Below are 26,147 nucleotides of genomic sequence, written 5' to 3'. Positions count from 1 at the left end.
TTACTGTGAAACCTAGCAAATTTGTCGCTCAAGGCTCAACTTGACATTGATTATTCTGGTGGAGGGGACGAAGAGCCAATCCCAGACATTGGTTCCGCACCACTGCCGGACTTTAGACATGGAGATGTAGAATCATGCATGGCATCCCATCGGGAGCAATGGTTTTCAGTGGAGCATTCATGAAATCAATTTATCAAGACTGCGGTGAGACCAGATTCGAAAACCATATATATTTCTTGCCATGGCAAATGGAAGGTTGGAGAGCCTCTTGCTAAGGTAGTTTACCTACACATCTCTTTTCACGAACCTCACAGCTTTTCTGCAAATCAAGCTTGCCCTAGTGATCGTTCCAAATTCTCCATACGTGCAGCAATGGCACCTCCCGCAAGTCTCCCAACCCGCCAGCTCGGCCAGAGCGGGCCCCAGATCACCGCTCTTGGGCTTGGTCTCATGGGCTTGAGTGTGGCCTACGGCACCCCTGGGTTTGTTCTGTACCTACTCTGGTATACTACTTCATGGCTGACCAGAAGAACCAGTTCTGACGATGAGCGTCTGAGCTTTCTTGATCATGCATGGGAGATTGGCGCCACGAACTGGGATACCTCCGCCCTGTACGGCGACAACGAGGTGTTGCTCGGCAAGTGGTTTAAGCTGCACCCAGAGCGCCGTGCCGACATCTTCCTCGCCACAAAGTTCGGTCTGCGCGGCACGGTCCAAGCAGATGGCACGTACAACATCCGTCCCGATAGCTCGCCCGAGTACTGCCGCGAGGCTTGCGAGAAGAGTTTGGAGAAGTTGGGCGTGGACATTGACCTGTATTATGTCCACCGTGTGGATCAAGTCACGCCGATTGAGAAGACTATTGAAGAGATGGTCAAGTTGAAGAAGTAAGACTCACACATTTGGACTTTCGTGGATGTTGTGCTGCTGACAACGAGTTTCAGCGAGGGCAAGATCAAATACTTCGGGATTTCGGAGTGCTCTTCCACAACCCTCCGCCGGGCGCACGCGATCCACCCAATTTCAGCGGTGCAGGTTGAATATAACCCATGGTCCCTCGAGATCGAAGGTCCCGCCGGCACCCATCTTCTGAAGACCTGCCGCGAGCTCGGGGTCACGGTCTTCTGCTACTCGCCGCTGGGCCGTGGCATGATGACAGGCAAGTACAAATCTGCAGATGGCTTCGTGGAGTCAGACTTCCGGCGCCAAATCCCACGATTCCAGGGCGAGAACTTCCGGAAGAACATCGAGCTTGTGGAGAAGTTTGGGGACATTGCGCAGAAGAGACACGGGTGTAGCGCCGGACAGCTCACGCTTGCGTGGCTGCTTGCGCAGGGAGATGATGTGATCCCGCTCCCTGGTACCAAGAAGATTCCGTACCTTGAAGAAAACTTCGGCGCTTTGAAGATTCGGCTGAGCGCCGACGAAGAGAAGGAGATCCGGGGGCTTGTTGACGAGGCGGATGTTCAGGGTGACCGGAGTGCTATGTTCGGCGCCTACGTCACTTCAGTGCCGCTGTAGATTGGATGCGGACTGAGAACTATTCCAGCACATTTTGTTTATTCACCATTTGGTTTCGGCTCCTTTGTTGTAGTCATTCTTTTAGAATTCCTGACCCTTATTCTTTGACATAGGTGTTGTCATTATTTCCAATCGCTATTTCTAGTGAGATGCTCGGGATGGGTCCCCGGCCCCGGTTCCGAGGCCCGAAATCTGGGGTACGTACGGAAACAGGCATCGAATGAGCACCATGAAAATGTAGCGACTCGCCCACGTCCAATGCAGAGATACTTCGCCTCGGGGAACGGGTCCGATGACCGGAGTGGATTCGGAGATCGGGGTGGGTCTCCGCTGATAGTGCAGCCGGGTGAACCCCGCAATTCGGGAGTTGGCCGCATTCTTATCATCGCCAACGTTTAACCGATCTTGATAAGAGCGCGAGTAGACTTGCCTATTGATAAAGGAACTCATGCAACTTGCGTTGGATGACATTTAGATTTTGTGAACTTTCGCATTTTGTACAGGCTCGAGTCAGTTAACTCCGTGGCCGCCGTTAGTTAACTCAACGAGGAATACTGCACTTCAATTCAATTCCTTTCTTGCCAAATCCCATTTCTCTTTATCATGACCGCAGTCTACAAGACGGGCGAGGACCATCGCCTCGCGTGTCGTTCGGGCGTCTTCGAGACCACCACGGCCGGTCAGGCCCCGACCCACTTGCAAGCAAACCTCATTGTCTTGCCCAAGCGCTATGCCGACGACTTCCGACTCCTCTGCCACCGAAACCCTGTCCCCTGCCCGCTCCTTGCCGAGTCAGAAAGCCCAGGTGACTTTAGCAAGCTCAAGTCATACGTCCAAAGCATCGATGGAAAGAGTCTTCTCCCAGTAGCCAAGAACGTTGACCTCCGTCATGACGCACCCCGGTACCGAGTTTATGAGAACAGCAAACACGTTTCCATCAACGGCGCTCTGGAACCTGTCAATGTAGCTGATCAATGGACTGACGGCGATCACGTTGGGTTCCTGATTGGATGCTCGTTCAGCTTCGAGAGGGCTCTTCACGAGGCAGGTCTCACGCCACAACACATGACGCACAAGCGCAATGTGCCCATGTACCGAACCAACATCCCGCTCTGCGCGGCGGGTGTCTTTACAGGAGCGACGTTTGTCGTGTCTATGAGGCCATACAAGGTCTCGGACATCGAGAAGGTTCGGGATATCACAAGGCCATTCGTGGCGACACATGGCGAGCCAGTCGCCTGGGGATGGGACGGAGCTGCAAGGATTGGGGTCACAGATGTTACGAAGCCACAGTGGGGAGATCCTGCCCTAAAGGATGATGGGAAGACGCTGTTTGGACATGATGACGAGGAGTATGTTCCGGTTTTCTGGGGATGTGGAGTTACGCCGCAAGAAGCTGTCATGAAGGCGAATTTGAATGGTACAGTTATGGGACACGCCCCCGGGCACATGATCTGTTTGGATATCCGAGAGGAGGAGATCTTCCCTGTTTGATTTCTTTCAGCTACAACTTTCATGTTCCATTGGTAAAAGCATGCCACGAGTAATGAAACCACCGCAATCGAATAACCCAGAGCGTAATATGGGAGGGATGACAGAGACGGCAAAGATGAAGGAATTCTAGGATCGTGGATCTTAGCTCAAAAATTGAGAAAACCTAGCACATTATCTGCTTTAGGGAAGCGAAGCTTCTGCGATGACTGTGCGACGGATCGCTCCGGATACCAGAGCCAAGCCTCGACATGCAAGGATGGCTTCGTGTCCAACAGCGTAATCCAATCAAGAGGTCACAAACCCGCATGCATTGAACCAACAACCACAAACAATCCAAATAGGTGGGGTGAGCCAACTTTCCCCTCACTTCTCCCGTCTGTTGGAGTTTCCTGAACGAACAAACAACATTGAACTTGAGAAAGGTGGCGCAAGATGATCGAGCCCACCGCTGACAACCCTCAAGCTGAGGTTTGTGCCCATTCAGATACTCCGTTACGGCATGACTCATTTGACATCTCGTAGGACACCCGCACTGACGACGACGCATCCTCAGTCGGCGATGCGGTAGGTTGCGCGATGATAACCTCGATGATTATGCGTCTTCTGACAGCCCATAGTCTACACAGGACTCATTGGCGTCTCTGAGATCAAGCATCTTAGACTATCGAAGAGAGAATGGCCGCACGTATCACCGGCTTAGTGACGGTAGTGAGTCTTATACGTCCCATTATAGGCGGTCGACTTACCGAACCCGTTAGAATATGTTCTTCCAAACGATGAGGTAGGAGTGGATCTCGCATATGACCCCGATTGAAGAATCTAACAGCGGTGCGTGAAGCGAGAGCAAGATCGCTTGGGTAAGCACAATCTGGCACCTGTGCGTGCAGCACTGACACGGGATGGCTACATGAAGATATTACCCACCATCTTTGGACCCTGACATGGGACGGCGAGCTATGCAACTGTCCCAAGAAAGACGGTGCCAAAAGGGTCTTGGATGTTGGCACTGGAACGGGAATTTGGGCCCTTGACTTTGGTTAGCTGTTCTCGGCCCATTGCGTGGCAACATACGGCGCTAACACTTGATAGCGGACGACCATCCAGAAGCATCGGTAGGCTATTAGGTTTCCTAAAGGAATATCTCAAACAAGTCGAAGCACTGACTTGCCCTTAGGTCATTGGTGTTGATCTCAGCCCTATTCAACCTGGCTAGTATGTCTATTTGAGCACTATGACGTTGCTGTACTAAGAATGCTTTCTGTCTAGCGTGCCGCCCAACTGTAGTTTCGAAGTCGACGACGTTGAGAAAGAATGGACTTGGACGGCGCCGTTTGACTTCATCTTCATCCGGGCCATGATCGCCAGTTTTAAAAGCTGGCCAGGCATGATTACAAAGGCCTACGAGTGAGCAAATGCTGAGTTCTGATTGACCGATCTAACACCGAGTTCATAGCAATCTCGAACCAGGCGGTTATCTCGAGATACACGACAATGACTTTCCATTGAAGTGCGATGACGGCACCATGACGGAGGAATGCAAAACCCTCAAGTGGACGAACCTACTGATTGAGGGAACTGATCTGATGGGCCGACCAATTACTGTTGCTAGGGACTTCAAGAAGATGCTCGAAGACGCTGGATTCGTCGATGTCGTCGAGAAGAAGGAGAAGTGGCCTTACACGCCCTGGCCAAAGGATCCAAAGTACAAAGAGTTGGGCGAATGGGATAAGGAGTCGGCAATGCAGGGAATCGAGGCCATCACCATGGCTCTGTTTACCCGTGTGCTTGATTGGAGTGTCCCAGAGACGACAGTCTTCTGTGCTGAGGTTCGAAATGAGCTTAAGAGGGTGGACATTCACGCCTATTACGACGTGTAAGTTTACTCTTGTATCGCATTTCGAGATGCTGGAACATTTGTACTGACCATGGCAGTTACTCTGTCTATGGCCGGAAGCCGGAGAAAGAAGCCTCGCAAGCCCCTGACAACAACACGGAATAATGGCACATGAATTCTACACGGTCTCTACACGATAGGAATGCAGTTCCATATAGTCGGTCGTTACCAATTGGTATGACAGAAATAAGGATGACCATGCGATAGAATCAAGCGCCATGAGCAGAGTCTACTTACTCTGCCATCAAGGTTCCTTCACAGATATAACCCCACCCTCATCGCCTAAGAATCCAACCATGCTCTGTCAGCCCAAGGCGCCAACGTGCTCCAGACTTGTTTTGTATCATGCTTTGCATCTCTTTCTGTTGAATGCTTCTTGTGCCTTTTTGCTCTAGGGCTTGCTTATCCTGCGAGTTTATGGCAAAGAAAGCTGGAAGAATCGAGCTCTTTGCCACCCCGAGCCCGGACTTCCTGGTATGGATAATGGCCACGCCCACCAGCAAAATTGACAGCAGGACTTGAGCTGATATGAAGGCCAGCCACCCCCATCGCACAAAGACGTACGTCTCCGTCACGTATGCTTCGCCAGTGACACTCGTTGAAGAGTCGACAAAGCTAGGGAACAAGACACAAATTAATCAGTCTGATCTGGGATGGAGAATAACGCGGCAAGAAGACTTACGTCGCGGTCACGCCTCCAGCCACGTTGTCAGCAATGTTTCTGATCGCGTCCCCAAGTAAATCTTCGCCTAAAGCTGCATCTTCGTTGCGAACGAGGTTGAGAACGTTGAAGTGTCTAGTCGATGCGAGACCACGAACATGTCCATATTCTCTTTCCCAGGTCTCAAAATATGTGTTGTTGAACGCAGCTGTTAAGCTTACATTCAGGACGACTGTCACTGCTCATGATAGCGCAGGTCTTGCCGACAGCAGAGTCAAACGTGGTGGGTACGTCACTGTAGACTGGGTTAAGGTTGACGTAAGGATGGATGTAACGAGAAGAACCATTGAGATAATTCCTGGTGACCTGGAAGCCAGGTACGTCGGTAGAAGTAATGTCCCTAGGTTTACAATTACTCACTACCCCTTCGTAGTCTTCAGAAGTTGGAGTGGCCCACACGCACCCCGGCTAGCCTTGTCGAAGTCCTGAAAATCATTCAAAGACCTTTCTTTGCGATACCAGAGCCACTTTAGCTGTGAGATGCCCCCGCCTACGGGTATCAAAAATGCAGCGCGGGCGAGCGTGAATAATAGGGCGACGACGATATTCAGGGTCAGCCCGAGCGGCCATTATGGCAGTCCCTGATTGTCGAAATGAAGAAGCACGCCAGCCAGGGTGGTCACGAGCGCGATGCTGGCGAAGTACAAGAGAAGTTCCTGCCAACAAGCAAGAAGTGTTGTACCCCATGATTTCGATTCATCATGCATTCTCTCAGATACTGTCATCATGTTCATCGGCCGTGTTGTCCTTTGAACGAGCATTTGTCGTGGCTGTTGGTGTCTCTGTCGATTGGTTGGAAAGGCCCGATGTTGCGCTGATGCTCTCGGTGGCCGATGACGGCATCAACATAGGAGGAGTTGGGCTGGGATATGCGACAACTCTGTTTTGTTCCAGCGAGTCTCTGTTATAGAGCAGAAATCTCAGATCATCTGCCGAAAGCGCTAGGGATGGGTCATGAGTAGAAGTGTTCTGCTGATGCCGAGTAAGAGATTGAGATTCTGGTTGGTATTTGTCCGTGTTTTAGCCACCGTGTGTTTCAGCACCATCAGCAAATGGCTTCCTTTTGATGGACGATGCGGATGGCTCCTGGGCTTCTTCCATCTTGAATGAAGGCAATGTGTGAAGAAAGTTGTATTCCTTTTGTCGGTCTTCAGAGAATCTCAGGACCGAAGGTTTAAGTGGATAACAAGGTTTCTATAAACTTGCCAGAAACCGCAGGGGAATGAGAGGTCATAAATCGGTTGCAAGGCGAACTACATCGCATCTTGGGCCTGCCGCCAGACTGAGTATAAATAAGGTAAGAGGAGTGATCGTAGCCACGCCATATTCAAGGCAACTAAAACACCGTACATTGACTGGAATGGCATGGCTACCTATGTAAAAGTCTGCGAAAGGAGCGAATAGACTGCAGATCTACGCAAGACCTTTTACGGCGAGCTGAGTCTAATCGCCCTCGATTCTGCTTGAACCAATTACAAGCCCTCGCAAGAAACCATGGTGCCGAATATGACAGTAAGATGTACAAGTATCTGAGATATGTGGCTGGCCTGTCTCATGCACAACACCAGCAGCAGTCTGCAGGCACCGCTGTAAGGCTGACATGCCTCCCTCGCAACTGACAGCAACAAATCATGCCTCTTTCGGTTTGAGCAGACCATTCTGTAATTTTTGGACGACATGATACGATATTCACTCCTCGCGAAGCCGCCACCTACGAAGCCATGAGTTGAGGCTGGCGACTAAATCCATCAGCGACTCGTTACGCCTCTCTTCCTCCTCATCGTCATCTTGGTGTCCGCCTCTATCGTTCTCTCTGTCGTCCTCTCTATGGCCCTATTCTGCAATACCGACAACCATAGCCATTCGCGCCGTTTGATACGCCGTAGGTGATTGTCTTTCAAGACGCCCTCATCGTTGTTCTCAGCAGCGACCTGGCCTGGCATCCTTCCTTGGATCTGTAAAATCTTCAGCTGAGGCATGGGTTTTCTCCAAACGGCGAAGAGAACATACACCGTCGACCCTTTGAAGGCAAATGGTTCTTTGACCTGTTGAGAATCATAAGCATGACCCTCCTCATGTGTCTTTTGCTCTGAATCTCCTCGGCTACAATGACAATCAACAACTAATACTGGAAATTTCCGACTCAGCAACATGCCTGCCAGACTTGCCTACAGTCTCAGCTTGACCAAAGCGCAAACTTTGAATGGACATCCACGATTGATTTCCACCTCGCCAGTTACATGATCCCTTGGGAACGTGATTCTATAAAGCAGAAACTTTTGTATTTGCAGTAGCTCTTGGGGACATCAGCACTCCATCTATGAGAGTGTATCTATGATACGAAACCAGGAAGGCGGCGGGAAGCCAAGACATGATTCTAGATGATGTCTCCTGGTTCGCCTGTCCTTCGGAGAAGCCAACCAAACCGCCTTATCCACTCCTCAAATTCCCGTCGCTCCAAATCACCCTGGGTATGCAAATCCCAACTACTACCAAACTTGCGCTCGCATTCAACTTGGCGCTCCTCAGTCGCATCCAAGGTCGTCAAGTGACGTGAAAGAGAGCCAAAAGAAGTCGATGAAAAGTAAGTCGCTCAAGTCATGAAGAGCGAAAAGCGTTGTATGAAATGCTGAAATGAATCGTAAAATGTAAACGCGAAAATCGGTCGCGCAGGTGTTGGTAAGAGATGCAATTGTGTTGCGGAACCGAAATCGCAACACGCCGGTTTCGGTGTGCATGTACTGTTGGAGACCACCAAGTCTCTACTCTTTGTCGGAGCCGCCAGATCCATCCTCGTCATCTGAAAGACCGATCACGTCATCGTCATTGACTTCAAACTCAACCTCGTCGTCATGAACGACAAAATCGGATAGGTCTTCCTCCTCTGCAGCTGCACGTCTGGCAGCTCTGGAGCCAGGCATGTCAAGGTCATCTTCATCATCCTCATTATCTGAGTAGTCCGCGACGACTTGCATGACGCCATTGCGGTGAACTACCTTGCCCAGAAGCCTAGCAATGTCCTCAAGACCGACCTTGGGGGTTCTGACTCCTTCGTCCTGAAGTGCTGCATCGATTCGAAGGATCTTGTTGACTTGCATCGCAAGCATGCGCTTTTCGATGGGCGTATCAACAATGAAGCGCACGAAATGCGTTTCCTTGATCTGTCCGATTCGAAAGACACGCGAAAAGGCCTGTTGCTCGACGGCGTGGTTCCACCACAGCTCCATGAGAATGACTCGGTTACCTCGAGTAAGATTCAGACATTGGCCGCCGGCACGAAGCGACACAATGAGGACCTTGACGACGTCGCCTTCCTGAAAGTCTTTGACAGACTTCTCGCGCTGCTCGGTTGTCTGCTTGCCGCTGAGGTACGCATATGGGATTTCTTCACCTTCCAGCATGCGTCCTATGATCTTCATGACAACGTTGAACTGACTGAAGACTAGCCAGGTTGTTAGGTTCAATAGCTCAGAGAAACATGCGCAATACGTGGCTTACCAATGATCTTGTCTTGAGGAGCCTCCGCTTGCCATCTGAGAATAGTTTCCTTCAACGCCGCCATCTTGCCGCTCGGTGTGACGGGAGCATTGGTCTTTTTGTCGCTGATCTGCAGAAATCGGATGGGTCTTTTGCCTTTTCTATCATCCTCATAATGCTGAAAGCCGTTGTGATCGAATCCATAATCGTAGTCCTTGTCGTTAATCTTCTGGCGACGTTTGACTTCAGGCGCCGGGTCAGACTCATCATCGGAGTCACCACTGTGGAACGCTTCGAGAGATTTTGGTATGCCAACAACCTTTCGGCAGCTAGGACAAATCCGTCCCTTTGAACGTGTCAGCATTGAGAGCACCTCGAATAAAGAAGCATAATCGGTTCATACCTTGGTAGTGGTGTGTACTATCAAACATTGAGTGCAGAATATGCAACCGCACTGTTTCGTTAGCTTGGGCATTTGAAATCATTTCGCAAGATAGCTTACCTGACCCTTGACTGGATTGACTGGGGGGTTAACCTTGCAAACTGTGCAGCTAGCCTCTGCAATCTCTTCCATTCGCTCCAGGTACTCGATCTGCTTGTCCATGTCGAAGTGCAGCCCAAAGTCGCTTCGACCAAATGGGTCAAGAGGGGGAACCTCTGGACGGACAGGCTTTGATGCAGGAGTCGGATCAGCCGCTCTCAGGTACTCTTCAGGGACCATACCGTCAGAATCCTCATCCGTGTCATCCAGGCTGTCAACCTCGTCCGAGTCGTCATTCGTATCCTTGGCGTTCTTGGTGGATCGCCTTCCAGGTTTCTTCTGGGAGGCATTTGATCCAGAGTCCTCATCGATGAATGCCTCTTCGTCATCCTCTTCGAAAGTTCCGTAGCTCGTAAAACGAGCCTCCTTGCGTCGTTGTTTCTCCCTCTGTTTCGCAGAAGCTATAAGAACCTTCTTAATCCGTTCGTTCGACATCTCGTGGCGCTGATTCCAGGAGCCAATTTGCTCGTAGATTGTCTTCTTGCCCTTCAACTCCGCAAGCTTCTCTTTGGTCAGGCGAAGATCTCTGAGAGTGAAGTATTCGTTCATCATGCTTTCGAGTAAGAAAGGATGGGTCGCAGCCTGTCGAAGACGAAGGAGGATCGTCAGATAACTTCGAACTTGTTTCTCTGCGTAGCCGTCGCCTTCTTGCAAGTCTCGATTGATTCTGCGTCTGAAGCACCGTTCCATCATTCTGAAGGACATGTTAGCTATCTCCTTTTAACATGGGCTTTTCAAGATGCATCTTGCCTGAATATGACGGTCTCCTCATCCGACAGCTGTAAATGCTGATGCGTCGGAAAGGTTGGCGGGAGATTGAGGATTGGCTGGCCCAAGAACCAGTCGTTTTGAGTTCTATCCCAGGTCGTCAGAATCTCAAAGTCCCATTGGAGAAGTATGTATGATAACTCACCTCCTGTACATGATTTGATGGATGAGCCTGCAGTGCTTGGTTCGAGCTGCTTTCTTCGAGGTGTGAGTGCTTTGGACGGAACTGGGCAATGAGAAACTTACGCCGTTGTGATACTCCTTCACGTAATCATTGAAATTGTCAATACCGTGGCAACGAATAAATTTGAGGTAAGAGAAGAACTCTGCGCATTGTTAGAAGTGTAGATGTCATAGTCAAGTTGGGTCACTTGCCAAAGTGAGAGTTGATGAGCGGGGTTCCGCTAACGACCCATCGGTATTTGGACTGGAGCTCAAAGCAAGCAAACGCTCCTGCAATTGCACCGTCAGTGAATAATCTTCAGTCCATCAGAGTTGGATGTGGCTCACCATGTGTCAAGTGGTTCTTAATGGAATGAGCTTCATCCAGAACAACGCGATACCATTTGATGCGGTGCAAATCTCCAGTATTCTCAGCTAACCATTCATTGTACTTCTCGGTGTCCAGCAGCTCTTTCTGCATTTCTTGTTGCTCTTTTATCGATGGAATACTGGCTCTAACCTGGTGGTAGGTTGCCAAACTGGATACTTTTGTTAGCCCAGTCATGCTATGTGGATTGGTCGCCTGCTCCTTACACAATGTTGAAGGACCCCAAAAGGTCGATACTCATCTTGTTTTGGCGCTTGTACTGCACCATGTCTCTCGCAAACCGCTTTCCGCAATGCTTGTTAACCTCGGACATCCAGACACCAATCATTTGCTGAGATGGGCAGACCACCAGTGTTGCGCCTTGGCCTTTGTCCTTGAGCCGGTCTGAAGATGGGTTGCCCGAAATGCATGACAATGTCTCAATGGTCTTGCCCAGTCCCATGGCATCGGCGAGTATTCCGCCTCGAGGAAGTCTTGGTGTGTTCTTTAATTCGCGACCCATCATCCAGGCGCCGACGACGATTTGGTGATTGTGCAAGGGGTTGATCAAGACCCGCCGGACTTCCCACTTCCCGTTCTTTGGTCGAACGCCCCAAGGCCCCCAAGCCTTTGTCGAGTCTCGGAGTTCCTTCTCCTGCTTCTCAAGAAGTTCCTTTTCAAAGTACTCAGGAGCCGCATTCCTCATCTGTCTCAGCTGATCCTCCTTCCTGGTGGCCCTGATGTCCGGCTCGGCTGGTAGGTCGCCCTGTTGAGATCGCTCCAGAATGGCGTCGAGAGGTCGGAGCATTTCGGCGATCTGACGTTCTATCTCCCCGATGGCTTCTTGGTCATCTTCGTCGCTTGAAGCGCCATCGCCTTGAGGTTTGGCGGAAGTCACTGAAGTTTTGGCCTTCTTGGTTTGCGCCGTCTTGCTTTTTCCGGTTCTCTTGCGTCCATTTTCTCTTAGCTCTTGCTTTTTCTTCCGCTCGTTCTCTGCTTGCTTGGCCCAGTACTCCTCTTTGGTTGTGACCTTTCGTGGCTTCTTTGCTTTTTCGTTGATGGGCTGCTTAGCATCGTCAGCTTGATGAGGAATGTTGGAGCCTTTGGCGCCGTTCAGCTGCGCCGTGATCTGCAGCAACTGGGACAGCTCTTCTGGACTCAATGCACCGCGCAAAGCTTTGTCTGCTAGCTCTGCCCTTTCCTTGTTGAGCTTTTCAATTTCAGCTTCATCCTGATTGTGACGAGGCACGGCTGCAATTGAAATTTCCTCTGATGTTGAACGCTTGACCTGCGGGCTTTCTGGCAACTTAGTTTCTGTCTGTGGCTCCTGCTTGACGTTGGTAAGATCGGCATGAAAGTGACGGGGCACAGCCCATCTCTCTTGTGCATCGGCAGAGGCTTCAGTGGCGTCAATGATCATGAAGTCGTCATCAGATATCGGGTCCGCCTCGACATGAAGCTGAGGTTCAGAAGGTGAGTTGTCGACTTGGCACTCTTCGTTGGGAGAGACGAACAGCTCGCTGAACTCTTCATCGGGTGATTGAAGACCTGTTCGCGCGTGGTCGCTTGCCCCAAGACTCGAATTCTGACTCTTCTCAAGCTCCTGGCGGATTGTTTGGTCAATGATGTCTTCCTGTTGAGTGTCGTCATAAATCGCCTTTTTAAGAACCAAAAAGCCTTGCATCTCGTCTTCATCTGAATCCCCAACGTCTGTGAAAAAGAACTTCCCCTTGTTGGGCTTGCCGGTTTTCTCGGGCTCCTCATCTCTGGGAGGGGTTGCCATGTTGGAACTGGAGCCTTGCTTTTTCCGGCTCTGTGAATGTTCAGCGAGGGGTGAAGAAAGTTCAGTGTTGCTGGTCATGTGAATCAAAAAAGGTCTGGCGATGCGATCATGTCGGCACTTCGGAGTCGATGCAGAGAATTGTTGTGAAGAGTGGCAGTGAGAAAGGTGGCAGTGAGAAAGGCAGGTGTGATCGTGAGAGGTGAAGTAGACGAGTAAAGAGAGAAGACAAGTTCTGGCGAAGGTGTTTTTTCCCAATGAGGAAGGACCGGAGTGAGTCGTAGAAGATACAGGCGCGCGAGGCACTCGAGGTAAGACTGCCGGTTTCTGCTTGGAGGATGAAGAATTGAAGAAGAAAGATATGCTGAAGGTTGGATTGTGAGGTGCAACCTGAGGGTGCGGGTCGAAAGAGGTGAAAAGGGATGTTGTAAGGAAGAAAGGTTTGTGTGTGGAGTGAAGATGGATAGGTGATGGAATGGGAGAGGCAAGTTGAGGTTGTTGTGAAAGGTAGGAAGAATTGTGTGAGGTAGGGTGAAGGTGGAGAAGTTCAGGCGAGGTTATTTTGAAGTTCAGGGCCAATAAATATCTTCTCAGAAGGGGAACTGCAGTTTTTCGCCGTTTAGGGAAGGCAAGTCCCTTTTGCAGTTTGGTAAGAAAGAAAGAGCCGCGATATCATCAAGAAAAGGAAGGGGCGATTACTAGAGCGAGCATTTACGGAGGGAAGGATCGATCATATGAAAAAGGAAAGAGGCAAGGTGGCAATGATACACAGGCAAAATATAGCAACCAGAAGGGGGTACGGAAATCGAGAGTACGGAAGCAGATGAACACAGTTGAAATCAATCGCTAGTCTATTGCTCTAAACCAAAATCATCTACAGCTTCATTCCCTCAAGAACCGCAGGAAGGCCCTCGCAATAGCAACGCCGTCATGCTCAATATTCGCGCGGTTGATAGCATCGGTAAACATATCATCGCTAAAAATGCCCGCCTTGTGGCGGACGTTCAGAACCTCACTGACGATGGGGCCGGTGAACTCGGGGTGGCCTTGGACGGTGATGTACTTCTTTGGCGCGTAAAAGCCCTGGACAGGGCAGAGATCGGTATAGGCAAGAGACTCAGCGCCGGGAGGGTTGGCGGTGACGACATCGCGGTGCATTTGATGGATGCGCTGGCAACCCGGTCAGTCCTTCCGTACTCATCTTCAAGTCAAGCATATGTGGAAGGAGCATACCATTTTATCCAACTTGAACAGCTCCTTTCCCTTCTCCGTGAGATTCACATCGACAACAGCCACCTCCCAGCCCAGCTCACTCCTCTTGACCTCAACCCCCAGCGCGCGGCCGATAATCTGGTGGCCGAAGCAGACGCCAATGACCCTCACCCTGTCGCTCTCGATGCACTTCTTCGTAAAATCGACCAGCTTCAGGATCCACGGGTCGTTGTCGAAGGAGTTGTGTTTGCTACCTGAGATGAGGATGGCGTCGATGGAGTCCAGCTCGGGGTAGACCGCCTCGTCGCCGACGGCGTGGTACACCGAGATATCGAGGATCGAGTCCAGCGGCGCGGGCGGCTCAGAGGAGAGCGCAGCCAAGCGCAATAGTGAGGTGAAGACGCCGCCGTAGCCGCCATACTGCGCATTCGTCTGCGGCTGCGGCGTGTCTGCCTCGATGATAGCGAGGCGAATGCGCGGTGCTTGGGAACCCATCTTGTCGATCGTTTCGCTGAAATATGTACTGGATATTCAAAAAGGGGGAAGAAATGAAGTAATTCGATACGAGATGAACCGTGTATGTAAGATATTTAGATCTATGAGATGAAAAGTGACAAGAAGCGCAAGGGGAACAAAGCGCCGACGAAAAGGAACAAGAAGAGAAGCCTCGCGCCCTTTAGAGGACAAAGAAGCCGTTGTCACCGCGGTCCCGGACGAGCCACGATTCAAGTGTCCAGTGACAAATTGCCCCGCGATGATGGGCCCAGGTGGCGCCGATAGCGGGGAGAAAGGCGCGATAAGCGATATCGGACCGCGCTGCACTGATAACGCGCTTACGGCTGGCTGGCGGGGGAGCTAGGTACAGCTTGGGGAGTTCCTGCTGTGTCACCTCCACGACCCCTCCAAACACGCCGACGTCATTCCCTGTCTTATTCTACCCTGCGGTTCGTCAGCAATCGTGATCCCGGTTGCAACTTCGTCCCTTCGAAACACCACGCCAAAAGGGTGACAGACTCGAAATGTCTGCCAGGACATCTCTGCGCGCCTTCCTCGCCAGCGCCCGCTCTGCGCTGGTCGCGCCCGCTGCGCAGAGAAAGAGCCCTTTGACGCTGGTCGTTGGAAACGAGTCTGCAGGTACGTTTCTTCCCCAAGTCCTTATTCATTTATCTTGAACAAGACAAAGCTGACGATACCGGACCAGACCTCGACTCCCTCTGCTCCGCCGTCATCTACGCCTACCTCCGCACTACGAACCCCCCGCACAACCTGCACATCCCCATCTCCAACCTGCCCCGCGACGACCTCAAGCTGCGGCCTGAAATGACCGCCGCCCTCGCCCACGCCGACCTCAAGCCTGCCGACCTGCTCACCCTCGACGACATCCTGCCGTCCCTCCCCGCGGACGACACCCGCTGGGTCCTTGTCGACCACAACGCGCTCACGGGCGCTCTTTCAAAACGGTTCGCGAGCCGCGTCGTGGGGTGTGTGGATCACCACGCCGACGAGGGCGTGGTCCCGACGGATACCGCGGAGGAGCCGCGCGTGGTGGAGAAGTGCGGCAGCTGCGCGAGTCTCGTGGTGGAGTACTGCCGTCAGGCGTGGGAAGCTGCTGCCGTCAAGGGTGTGGAGGGAAAGGAGGAGGATGCGCAGCTGGCGAGGCTGGCTTTGGCACCGATCTTGATCGACACGACGAACCTGCAGTCCAAGGACAAGACGACTCCCAAAGACATCTCGGCCGTGCAATTCCTGGAAAAGATTGCGGGCGCAAAGTTTGATCGGGACGCTTTCTTCAACGAGATCTCTGCCGTGAAGGAGGACATCTCATCGCTCGGCTTCCGTGACATCTTCCGCAAGGACTACAAGCAGTGGGACGACCAGGGCTCCGGTCCGAAGCCCGCAGTCATGGGTGTCTCGGCTGTGGTGCAGAATCTGGAGTACCTGCTCTCCAAGGCCGACGGAGACCACGGCGTCCTGCTCGAGGAGTTCAGGAAGTGGGCTGCGGAAAGGGAGCTGGATATCGGGGTCATCATGACGACGGCGCACCCTGATGGGAAGTTCCAGCGGCAGCTATTCATTTGGGCGTTCAACAGGAACGCTGTTGAGGTATGCAAGAACTTTGTAAAGGGGTGGAAGGATGACCTGGGTCTGGAGAGCTGGGGTGAGGGGAGGTTGGACCAGGTTGGGGAGGACGAGTGGCGGATGGCGTGGAGTCAGGGCAACATCCGACACTCCAGGAAACAGGTTGCGCCAATGTTGAGAGAGGCTATCAAAGGCGAACCCAGACTTTAAGGGCAAGGCTGGGTGTTCATAAGAATAAACGAAAGAATTGCCTTCCAATTTGCCTGCTAAAGAAGCAACTCTCAAAAGCCCGGACATGGATTGGGGCACTGTATCCAACACCGCCGCATGCATATGTACGGCTATATCCTATGCCAGAACGACTACATTTCCTGTGGGCAGAGGTATAATCTGAAACATCGTCGTTGTTGGCGCTGTCGCTATCGTCGCTTTTGCCGTTGGTGTTCCAAGTTGTTTCTTCTATCATTGTCTCTACCACTGCCGTTGTCCTTGTTGTCCTCCCTCGTTGTCATCTTTGTTATCTTTGCTATCCTCCTTGTTCTTATCATCGTTCTCTTTGTCACCTCCATTGTTATTGTTATTCTTATCATTTCCACTAACATCATCTGTATTATTGGTTTCAATCGAAGTCTAAGTCTTAGTTCAACACCGAGAGCGCAGACATAGAAAACTCAAGCGGTGTTATGTATAACATGGCATTCCCAGTGTCAATTAATAGACAACGCAGTTTTGGATCTTAAAACCTCATAGATATTGGACTGCACCAACTCGGCGAAGCGAGATCTATGGCGACTACACATTACACCCCAGCACATCGGCCCACGATCGCCGACAAAGCATGCCTTCATCGATACTTTTCAACATGATTTCTCATCACTCATCAACCATCCACGCAAACCCTTGTCGCCTTGACTTACGCAACCTCGGCGACAATGGCATCCAACCACTTCGCCAACCTACAAACACAGCCAGTCAGCTTCGCCAAACTCTCAAAACACACTGCAATCAGAAGAACTCACCTGTACCCCTGCTTCGCAATCTGCATGCTCACAGTAGGCTGCGCGCTCGTCGTATACGCGCCGCTAATATCCAGCCCCTCCACGCCAGCGCGGCCCTCGGGCAGGACCACAGTGCACACGAACGCATTGCTCTCCGTCGCCCACTGCAGCGCCATGTCCTGCGGGTCCGCCAGGCTCAGTCCCTGCGTCCAGCACTTGGCCGCGCTCTTGAAGTCGCCGGCGCTGATCTCGGTGCTCAGGTTCGCGGCCCACGTCTTGGCGACCGCGAGCCCGCTGCCGCCGGAGATGCTCTGCGGGATGTTGGTGTCCCACGCGGCGTGCAGGTTCGTGCTGGCGCCGGCGAACTCGACGGCGATGCCGTTGCCGCCGAGCTCGAGGTTCTCGCAGTGCAGCGGCTGGCCGATGTCGCCGGTGAAGTGGATGACCATCTTGGCGGCGATTTGGCGCTGCTCCAGGGACAGGGACGGGGTGAGCATTCGCGTGGTGTAGTTGGCGAGCGCGGAGACGATGCAGCCGGTGGGCCCGCAGTCGCGGTCGAAGTCGACGCCGCAGGAGGCCGGGGGGTCGTCGAGGGCGTCGATGTAGTGGAAGGTGGAGGTGAAGGCGCCCTCGGTGGTGTAGCGGTAGGAGTCGGCCCAGCTGGAGACGGAGGCGAGGTAGTCGTCGGAGGTGTCGCCGAGGAGCTGCTGCATGTAGGATTTTGTCTCGGGGGCGACGAAGTTGGTGGCGATGTAGGCGACGGCGGCGTGGCCCATGGAGCCCCAGGCCATGGCACCGGGGAGGAGGGGGGACGCCAAGACGGCGAGCGGGAGGAGACGGGCCATTGCGGGTGTTACGCTGACGGGGGAAGAGAGGTCTTGGCGGAGGACGAGAAGGGGGTGGTTGAGAGTGAGACCATGGTATTGGGAAAACAGGGAGGGAAGGCTTATATGTTACATTTTGAAGAGTGTACTACATGTGGTTTATCTCTTCTTGGTCGGCGAGGGCCCACGTGCGATGTGGACGAGCGAGGTAAGGTCGGGTGAATCCATGCTGGCGGTAAGGGAGATGCCGCGTTGCCCGGGAGAGTGCATATCGGAGAGGAGGAGACGACCATGGAGGTTGGCGATGCAGACCACGTTTTTGTGCTCCTGCTTCTTCAGGAATCGCTAGGTTCACATAAGTACGGGGCTAAGGTTGACTCTAATGCCGATCAAGCGTGCGGAGGGGTGCTTGTCGAAGTGTCATTGGACGAACTCGGCCGGGGACAGGAATTAAACAACAATGCTGGTGTCCGGGGTCCGGGGTTCTTGATAGCCAGATTTCGGCCGAGAAGTGATGCTTCAATGGCGCGCACAGAATTTTGGGAAATCTATCAGACGACCAGTTCCCGAAAGCGATCGACTGGTCTTGGCAAACATGTCAGACGCCTTTCCAAGAGTTGAGGCGGAAATCTTGGATGCACTGTTGTCGGATTACACCTGCATTAGTGCGTGAAAAAATTGGCGTCGAAAAAAATCAGCTCCGATGATCCCCCGCATGCTCTGCCGTGGCGGCGCCAACTTCTGAGAGATAAGACGGAGGCCTGCCCGATTAGGAAGGTCTGAGATGTGAGAAATCACTCCCTCTGCGTCGCACATAGCACTGTTTCACTCGATTTACTGGAAGTTGAAAGGTATAGCGAGGCGAGAAATATGTATTTCGTCATCATATCTTGGTCATATGCGGTGTGTATGGTATAGTATTGTGACAGTGTTGTACAAATTTCCCTGCTGTCGCATCGACATTATGCAGAAAGGGACGACGGCATCGTTCCTTTATCGTGCCTTCGTGAGATGACCGCCGGTGACCGGTGGGCGCCGATGCCCGTCACAACGGACGAGGATCCTATCGTTATCGTGCGAAGAGGATTCTGCCGCAGCCCGTCCCGCTGCAGACAGGCTCGATTAGAGACTTTGTCGAATGCTGTCGAGTTGCTGCCAGATTTTGACAAACTCCAGACTGTTGACTTTGCTTGCACTCGTGGCGCCCATCGTCTGAATGTTCTTCGCAACGGCTTCGGCCGCAGGATCGGCGACTCTGATGCATTTCCTGACAGCCTGCCATACTGCGTCTGTTGGTAGGACCGGTGGTTCTTCCGTCAACATCTCCTCCGCGCATTTCCTAAGCACTTCGATGCACCTGAGTTTGTCTCCCGTCTCGGCCGTCTGCTGGAAGAAGAACTCATACATCTCCGGTCCACGGCGTTGGCTGTATCTTGGCAGAGTGTACCATGTGTCCCAGAGCTTGTCCCAGTTGCCTTGGATGAGGTAGGCTCTCATAAGTCGCATGGCATCCGCTGGGGTTGGACAAGACGATGTGGCTTGAAGTAAGACCTTTTCCAAGTTGGACTGGATGGCTTCAATGTTTTCTCCGCGCGCACCAGAGACTGCGATCGATTCGATAATGACGCTGATAACATCTGGCTCCATAATCGGGATGCCCCGTTCGCTCATCGTGGTGATCAGTTCTGTGGCGAGATCAGCCTGGATCTGAGAGTGGTTATCCTCCGTAGAGGGCGCTCGAAAGATGAGCTCCAGAAGGTGCAGACATTTTTCTCTTTCGACCCTAATGCCTTCCCAGCGAATCGAATCAAGGTACTGGCGAATCTCGGGAAGTGTCGCAGGAGTGGACTGTTCCTTAGCCGTGGGCTTTGCACCGCGGGACCTACGAGCAGGTGGGCTCGTCGTCGGCTCCGCTGCATATGGCATCGTCCTGTTCAAGGACGTAGAGAACAGACGTTTTTGCTGGGGCGTAGCAGAGTTGCCCTTGGCAGAGCGATCAGTCGTAGGTGGAAGCTGGCCAAAGCGATGCTGGAACTTGGCACCTTCGGCCAGATTTCGAGTCTGGACCTCACTGCGAGTGAGCTGCTGGCTCCATAGTCGCTCGAGATCCAGTTCCTTCCGCCGTGCGTCGGTCATGACTTGCACAACAACGGTAGTGCCACTGACAGGGGCGCCGAAACCTGACATGTTGCCCTCTGCATCAAAATGCGCACTCTCTCCGTATTTTGCACCAAGGGTTCCGAGATTGACACAGATCCATCCCGTGGAGATACCGTCGTCGCCGCCCGGGGTGATCGTAGCACTAGAGCCCAAGAGTTTCGCTTTCCTCCTCATTCTGCGAAGCTTGGTCTTGAGCTCGCCAGGCCCAATGAGTCCGTCTGCGTTCGACTCTATACGGTGCGTGTGTCGCAGCCATTTGACCAAGCGGGAGGACGAGACGTGGAGATGTCGTTCGCTTCGAGCCGTCGCGAAAAGCATCAAGAGATTCGGGCCGAGGGCGGGAGGGGGGTCCATTGCGCGCAGGTCGAGGAGAGACAATTCGTCAAGACCCATCTCCTCGTACACGTACTTCATAAGCGGCTCGAGAATGGCGGGGGGCGATTCAGGTAGTTCGGGAAGGGGCGACACATGTTGGGTTGGGGCGTGCGTTGGAGGGTCGACTTGCAGGAACCATGGCGTGTCTTCGCCGTCTTTACTCTCTTCGATGCCTTCGTGAGTAGACGGAGTGGCTTCAGGAGTCGTCGAAGCCGCCTCCTCTGTGCCTGTTTCGGTGGCGGGCTTGGGTGCATCTGGCGGCAACGTCGAGAAAGCCCGGCGCAGATTGTGAGGTCGAAGGGGCACCGCTGTCGCAATTGCTGGGGCTCGCAGAATTTGGTTGGAGTTTGCGGTGATGGCTCTCAAGAGGCGGCCACGACACTGCAAGCAGCCGAGAGCTGCGAACGCTGGTCGCGAAGCCATGTTCGTTCTGAGCTTGACGGGGATTGTCAGTCGTAGTTGTGGTTGGTAGATGCAGGACTTTCGCATGAACTCCAGCTTGGGCGTCCCGAAAGGCGGGCGGCTTCAAGCTAGAGCTTTGGACTTTTTTCCCCCTCTTAGGTAATCACACCCGGTGCAGCAATGGATCGGATTTTTGGTGGCGCGCCCCACGGCAAGAGCTTTTTTCAGCGGGGAAGAGCGCGTGGGCACGTCCGCGGCGCCTGCCAATGACATGGTACACTGCGTGGGTTCCCAGGTTTGTCAGTTACAAAGCGTTTACTGTCCAACATCGTGTCCACAGACTAGGGAAGAGAGACATTCAATGTGATATAAGTTTGCCATTTTGTGATCACAAGTGAGAATCAACGCAGGATAATGCTGCCTACTCTGCCTGCAAGGAAAACCTCACCACAGCGAAGATGATTTGAAACGCGATGCCACGTGACGAATCATGACCAGAAAGGCGCTAGTCTGCTTTAGGAATAGACCCGCTCATCGAACATTCCCAGCAACGCCGTTGGCCCATTCCTCCAAGTGGATCCGGTCTGCCACCCGGGCCAAACGATGGCAATTTTTTATTTTTTTCATACCGATAGCTCTGAAGGACTCCTATCAGCAGCAGCACCACCACCCAGGGTCGTCGTCGAGTCGAGTGCATCCTCACCTCCACTCTCCCTACACCAAAACTTTTTTTTTTGCATGCGCTCTCGCACCGCCATGCAATTAGGTGCACCTTCTCTGTACTTGTAATATACTCTGTCTTAGTTTTCGCATTCTCTATTTAATGTACCAGCGTCTCCATTGAACGCACAGCAGTCACGCCGGGCTGTTGTACCGCCGCCGCCGCCGCCACCTTCCATCCCATCGACTGGGGTTGACGCCCAAGATGCTTCTGAGGCATGGCCGGAAGGCCCTTTCCCTCCATCAAGCAGTCGTCTTCAGACCACTCCGACCGACTTTGCGATCTCCCCTCACGAGCATCCCCGCGACCGAATCGAGCATACGTCTGTTGAGCACGCAGCATGATGCTCGCCCGGTGACGAGAAGAAAGAGCTTCGACGCTACATCAACATTCAAACCAGGAAGGAACCTTGCCACCGCAGTCGACGACTACCAGCCGATTGAGCCATCAGGCTACTCCCGCCTACAAAATTCCATCTTGCCATCCTTTCAGGATGCCAACAACCGCCCAAGAAACTACGAGCTAAGGGCATTCGACCCCTCTTCGCCCCTCGTTGTGCCAGAAGACGACCCTACCCCCGAGAGACAGCGCGTGAATATATACGGCATTCCTGGAAGTGCAGAGGAAATGATCCCTCTCTTTGACGCCTGCATTCGTGTAGGCAAGATTGATCGTGCTGCTACTATCCTGAAGCGGCTGACTTTACCTGCGTTTGACCACTTCCCAAGAGAAGATCTCGCCATACTGCACACCCGCTATCTTCGCGCATCTCTCGATCAACTGCGCCTGCACCCAGATCGCGCACAGGCGGAGGCTCTCCAAACGTGGTATGAGTTGTATATCAGAAAGAAAGGCTATCCGCAAACCGCCGAGACAATCGCGTGCATGCTCAAGTCCTCTTTGCTCTCCGAGCGCGACCCCGAAAGGCTCAGCCGCCTCGTTCATCGTTACATGGGAATGGTCCCCGGCGAAGCAGGCCTCGAGGTCTTGTCAATGGCTGAAATCCTGACCGATCAGGACCTTGCTGCCATCACTGCAATCTGCCCGACATACAATCTATCGTCAGACGACACGGCAATTCCAGAGCCTGATGAGCTCGCAGCTCCTCGGGAAGAGAATCTCAGCACTGCTTCTGACCAGGTGCCCGAGGTCTTATCCACGCCACAAAAGGGCTTTGGATTGAAGTCGCTGAAGCAAACCCTGAGCCTCTTCGACGAACTCCCTCAGTCCTGCGATATTTCCACGTTGCCGATTCGAGAACGCAAAGAGATCCAAGCCCGACTCGAGCGAGATTGCGTTGAAGCTGCAATCGCACGATGGCGAGAGGAGAACGAGTCGTTGAACAAGATGGGCCTGAACACCGCCATTTCCCACTCATCCTTGAACTCCCGACTCTACGACTGGCAGACTGCATTGGAGGCTCGCTTGACGGCCGAGATGGCCAAGATTGAGGCCTCCGAAGCTGTTGCGAAGAAGACCCCTGAAGACTACGACCGATGCTTGTATGGTCCTTTCATGCGACTGTCAACCCCCAGTCGACTCTCTGCATTGACGATTCTTAGTGCTCTGAGTACTGTGGCTCTTACGGGCATCGACAAGGGTATCCCGGTAGCGGGAGTAATCTCGAGTCTCAGCAAGTTCGTCGAGGAAGACATTCAAGTTCAACTAGCGAATGATAAGTCAAAATCGAAGTCGAAATCGAAGCGCCGACGTGTGGTGCTTGCCGAATCCGCCAAAAGCTCCAATAAATCGCCAAAGCCGAAGGATGCGCCCGAGCCTCTCCTGGGCAATGACGCGGCCAGAGACAAGAGATTGGTCGAGGCTCCCTGGCCGGTAGCGGTGAAGGTGAAGTTGGGTGCTATGCTCCTCACGTCGCTCCTCGAGACAGCCAAGATCAAGGTCGTTCAGGAGCAGCCGGTCACACAGACGTTGATTCATCAATACCAGCCCGCCTTCTCCCACGCTCTCCGGTTGAAGCGGGGCAAGAAGATCGGCATGATCCTGCTGAACAAGACCCTGGTCACCATTATGAAGTCAGAGCCACGAGGAGACTACCTGGCTAAGCACCTCCCGATGGTGGTCCCTCCCGAGCCATGGACGGATTTCAACAAGGGGGGTTTCCTTGAGAGCACCTCGGCTGTTGTTCGTGTCAAACAGGGCGACAAGGAGCAAAAGCTGTACGCCGAAGCAGCTATTTCACGAGGCGACATGGATCAGGTTTTCAAAGGGCTGGATATTCTGGGCAAGACCGCATGGAGAATCAACACCCCTGTCTTCAACGTGATGCTTGAGGCGTGGAACACTGGAAAAGCCTTTGCCAACTTCCCCGAACTATCTCCCGACATCTCGTACCCACCTGAACCAGAGCTCAGCGACGATCCTATGGCGCGCCGAACTTGGATCCGGCACGTAAAAGCAATCGAAAATAAGAAAGGCGCTCTTCACTCGCAGCGATGCTTCATGAACTTCCAGTTGGAAATCGCCCGGGCCTTCAGGAACCAGAGTTTCTACTTTCCGCACAACGTTGACTTCCGAGGTCGCGCCTACCCCCTGCCTACATACCTCAACCACATGGGTGCTGATCACGTTCGTGGTCTCCTGCGTTTCGCCAAGGGCAAGGAGCTTGGTGAACGGGGCCTTCAATGGCTCAAGGTTCACCTAGCCAACGTCTATGGTTTCGACAAGGCAAGTCTCAAGGACAGAGAGTCTTTCGCGATGGAAAACTTGGTCAACATTTTCGACTCGGCAAACAACCCCTTGACCGGCAACATGTGGTGGCTGAAGGCGGAGGATCCCTGGCAATGTCTTGCGACGTGTTACGAGCTCAAAGCGGCTCTCGAGTCACCGGAGCCAACCAAATACGTGTCTCACCTGCCTGTTCACCAGGACGGTACCTGCAACGGTCTCCAGCATTACGCTGCCCTTGGTGGTGATACTTGGGGTGCTGAACAAGTGAACCTCGCGCCCAGCGACAAACCTGCTGATGTTTATTCCGCCGTTGCCAACATCGTCAAGGATCACATTGCCAAGGACGTCGAAGTCAAGCACCCCATCGCCATGGGTCTCAACGGCAAGATTACGAGAAAGGTCGTCAAACAGACAGTCATGACAAATGTTTACGGTGTCACCTTTGCCGGAGCCAGGAAGCAAATCTGCAAGCAGCTCGATGCCCTGTATCCTGAACTCCGAGAAGAGACTGGTGTCAATAACCTCACCAGTGCTACCTATATCGCCGGTCTTGTTTTCAAGGCACTGTCAACCATGTTCAAGGGCGCACACGATATCCAGTACTGGCTCGGCGAAATCGGTGGGCGCGTCTGCAAGGCTGTCACACCCGAACAGATAGAGCTCATCTCTCAGGATGGCCTATCTGAAGACTCCAAGGTTTCCAGAAGCGATATGCTGTCACAATTCCGCGCGACTATCGTCTGGACAACCCCGCTACGAATGCCGGTTGCTCAGCCGTACCGTAAGCACGGGACTCGTATCATTCACACTGCCCTTCAAGACATGTCCTTCACCGTCCCCGAAAGATCAGATCCTGTCCACGCCAAGAAGCAACTTCAGGCTTTCCCTCCGAACTTCATCCATTCTCTCGACGCTACGCACATGCTTCTTTCCGCTCTCGAGTGCAACGAACTTGGTCTCGACTTTGCCGCCGTTCATGACTCTTTCTGGACACATGCTGCAGATGTTGACTCCATGAACCGTGTGCTCAGAGATGCCTTCATCAGAATTCACGAAGAGGACGTTGTCGGCCGTCTCGCTACCGAGTTCGAAGCCCGCTACGGAGGCTCTCTGTACATGGCACAAGTAAAGCCCGGCCCTGTTCACAAGAAAATTTCCGATTTCCGGATGGCAAAAAGATGGGGCTTGAAGGAGGAGATGCTCCGAGAGCGTGAGAGACAGACTCTTCTCAACTCTTCCGATCCTGAGGAGGTCGCCAAGGGCAAGGCGATGGTGACTCCCGCCAGCATTTTCGAAGAGATGGCCGATGAAGAGGATGTTGTAACGGAGGCCCAAGAGCTGGCAGGGTTCGGTCTTGGGGAGATCTCTGAAGTGAAGGCCGATGACTTGGAGGACGCTTCCGACGAAGGGGCCGTTGACAGCGAGGAGGCTGATGCCGGCGATGTCGACGAATCGACCCCCTCGGTGGGCGATCGTATCTTGGCGGCGATGCTCGAGAAGAAGGGCGATAATGTGTCCTACTTCCAGGACGTGTTGAACAAGAAGCAACCCAAGAAACGAGGGCAGCTCCCCACCCAGATCTGGATGCCTCTGAAGTTTCCCCCTGTCCCAGCGAAGGGCGACTTCAACGTCCAGTCGCTCAAGAATAGCGAGTACTTCTTCTCATGAGCAGCCATGCGATGGATATTTGGTTCACGTTTGTCACGATTGCATATATGGTGCATTTAGGGAGGCGTTTGTTGTCCTGTTTATTTGAAGAGGGGGCGTTCGCTGGTTGGATCACCAAAAATAAAAATAGGCAAGGGAGGCTGGAGATGTGTGGGATGTTGGGGACGTACATCTGTATAAATAACTAGATGGGATGACGATATGTCGGTCCTGGCGGTGTTCAGTGCTAGATCCCACGACGAAGACAAAAAGTAACTGTACAATAGAATTCATCTGTGGATGGAAGACAAAAAAA

At 52.9% G+C, this 26,147-nt stretch overlaps 9 protein-coding genes and 1 pseudogene across 10 annotated transcripts; 5 read left to right on the top strand and 5 right to left on the bottom strand.

The window, feature by feature from the left end:
* Nucleotides 1-372: 372 nt before the first annotated feature.
* On the top strand, nt 373-1,521 carry GCG54_00008554 (Aldo-keto reductase; the record flags this gene model as incomplete). Its single annotated transcript, XM_045408518.1, has 2 exons — nt 373-887; nt 945-1,521. 2 exons carry the CDS (start codon nt 373-375, stop codon nt 1,519-1,521), a joined length of 1,092 nt encoding a protein of 363 aa, XP_045256725.1.
* A 603-nt stretch (nt 1,522-2,124) lies between these two features.
* On the top strand, nt 2,125-3,015 carry GCG54_00008553 (putative hydro-lyase C5H10.01; the record flags this gene model as incomplete). Its single annotated transcript, XM_045408517.1, has 1 exon — nt 2,125-3,015. The coding sequence occupies one exon, from the start codon at nt 2,125-2,127 to the stop codon at nt 3,013-3,015; it is 891 nt and encodes a 296-aa protein (XP_045256724.1).
* A 432-nt stretch (nt 3,016-3,447) lies between these two features.
* GCG54_00008552 (uncharacterized protein) lies at nt 3,448-5,014 on the top strand (the record flags this gene model as incomplete). The annotated part of the gene is made up of 10 exons (XM_045408516.1): nt 3,448-3,483; nt 3,538-3,579; nt 3,633-3,723; nt 3,842-3,872; nt 3,903-4,051; nt 4,105-4,127; nt 4,190-4,227; nt 4,282-4,419; nt 4,469-4,888; nt 4,948-5,014. 10 exons carry the CDS (start codon nt 3,448-3,450, stop codon nt 5,012-5,014), a joined length of 1,035 nt encoding a protein of 344 aa, XP_045256723.1.
* A 170-nt stretch (nt 5,015-5,184) lies between these two features.
* GCG54_00008551 lies at nt 5,185-6,200 on the bottom strand (annotated as a pseudogene). The gene is given in 4 exon segments: nt 5,185-5,524; nt 5,592-5,778; nt 5,792-6,004; nt 6,034-6,200. Coding segments are annotated over 4 exon segments (907 nt in total).
* Nucleotides 6,201-8,392: 2,192 nt separating this feature from the next.
* On the bottom strand, nt 8,393-12,728 carry GCG54_00008550 (DNA repair protein RAD5; the record flags this gene model as incomplete). The annotated part of the gene is made up of 8 exons (XM_045408515.1): nt 8,393-9,072; nt 9,129-9,453; nt 9,511-9,561; nt 9,610-10,342; nt 10,562-10,614; nt 10,663-10,742; nt 10,927-11,117; nt 11,173-12,728. 8 exons carry the CDS (start codon nt 12,726-12,728, stop codon nt 8,393-8,395), a joined length of 3,669 nt encoding a protein of 1,222 aa, XP_045256722.1.
* An 879-nt stretch (nt 12,729-13,607) lies between these two features.
* On the bottom strand, nt 13,608-14,432 carry GCG54_00008549 (putative glutamine amidotransferase-like protein C13C5.04; the record flags this gene model as incomplete). Its single annotated transcript, XM_045408514.1, has 2 exons — nt 13,608-13,895; nt 13,959-14,432. 2 exons carry the CDS (start codon nt 14,430-14,432, stop codon nt 13,608-13,610), a joined length of 762 nt encoding a protein of 253 aa, XP_045256721.1.
* A 524-nt stretch (nt 14,433-14,956) lies between these two features.
* On the top strand, nt 14,957-16,226 carry GCG54_00008548 (putative exopolyphosphatase; the record flags this gene model as incomplete). Its single annotated transcript, XM_045408513.1, has 2 exons — nt 14,957-15,071; nt 15,121-16,226. The coding sequence occupies 2 exons, from the start codon at nt 14,957-14,959 to the stop codon at nt 16,224-16,226; spliced, it is 1,221 nt and encodes a 406-aa protein (XP_045256720.1).
* Nucleotides 16,227-16,929: 703 nt separating this feature from the next.
* Nucleotides 16,930-17,859, bottom strand: GCG54_00008547 (Nuclease S1; the record flags this gene model as incomplete). The annotated part of the gene is made up of 2 exons (XM_045408512.1): nt 16,930-16,972; nt 17,036-17,859. 2 exons carry the CDS (start codon nt 17,857-17,859, stop codon nt 16,930-16,932), a joined length of 867 nt encoding a protein of 288 aa, XP_045256719.1.
* Nucleotides 17,860-18,960: 1,101 nt separating this feature from the next.
* Nucleotides 18,961-20,796, bottom strand: GCG54_00008546 (ATPase synthesis protein 25; the record flags this gene model as incomplete). Its single annotated transcript, XM_045408511.1, has 1 exon — nt 18,961-20,796. The coding sequence occupies one exon, from the start codon at nt 20,794-20,796 to the stop codon at nt 18,961-18,963; it is 1,836 nt and encodes a 611-aa protein (XP_045256718.1).
* A 904-nt stretch (nt 20,797-21,700) lies between these two features.
* GCG54_00008545 (DNA-directed RNA polymerase) lies at nt 21,701-25,852 on the top strand (the record flags this gene model as incomplete). The annotated part of the gene is made up of 1 exon (XM_045408510.1): nt 21,701-25,852. One exon carries the CDS (start codon nt 21,701-21,703, stop codon nt 25,850-25,852), a length of 4,152 nt encoding a protein of 1,383 aa, XP_045256717.1.
* Nucleotides 25,853-26,147: the final 295 nt, after the last annotated feature.

Source organism: Colletotrichum gloeosporioides, assembly GCF_011800055.1.
Source record: "Colletotrichum gloeosporioides strain Lc1 chromosome Unknown consensus_113, whole genome shotgun sequence".
Taxonomy (NCBI): domain Eukaryota; kingdom Fungi; phylum Ascomycota; class Sordariomycetes; order Glomerellales; family Glomerellaceae; genus Colletotrichum; species Colletotrichum gloeosporioides.
The sequence above is the reverse complement of the archived record's forward strand: the minus strand, read 5'-3'. Positions and strand labels throughout refer to the sequence as shown.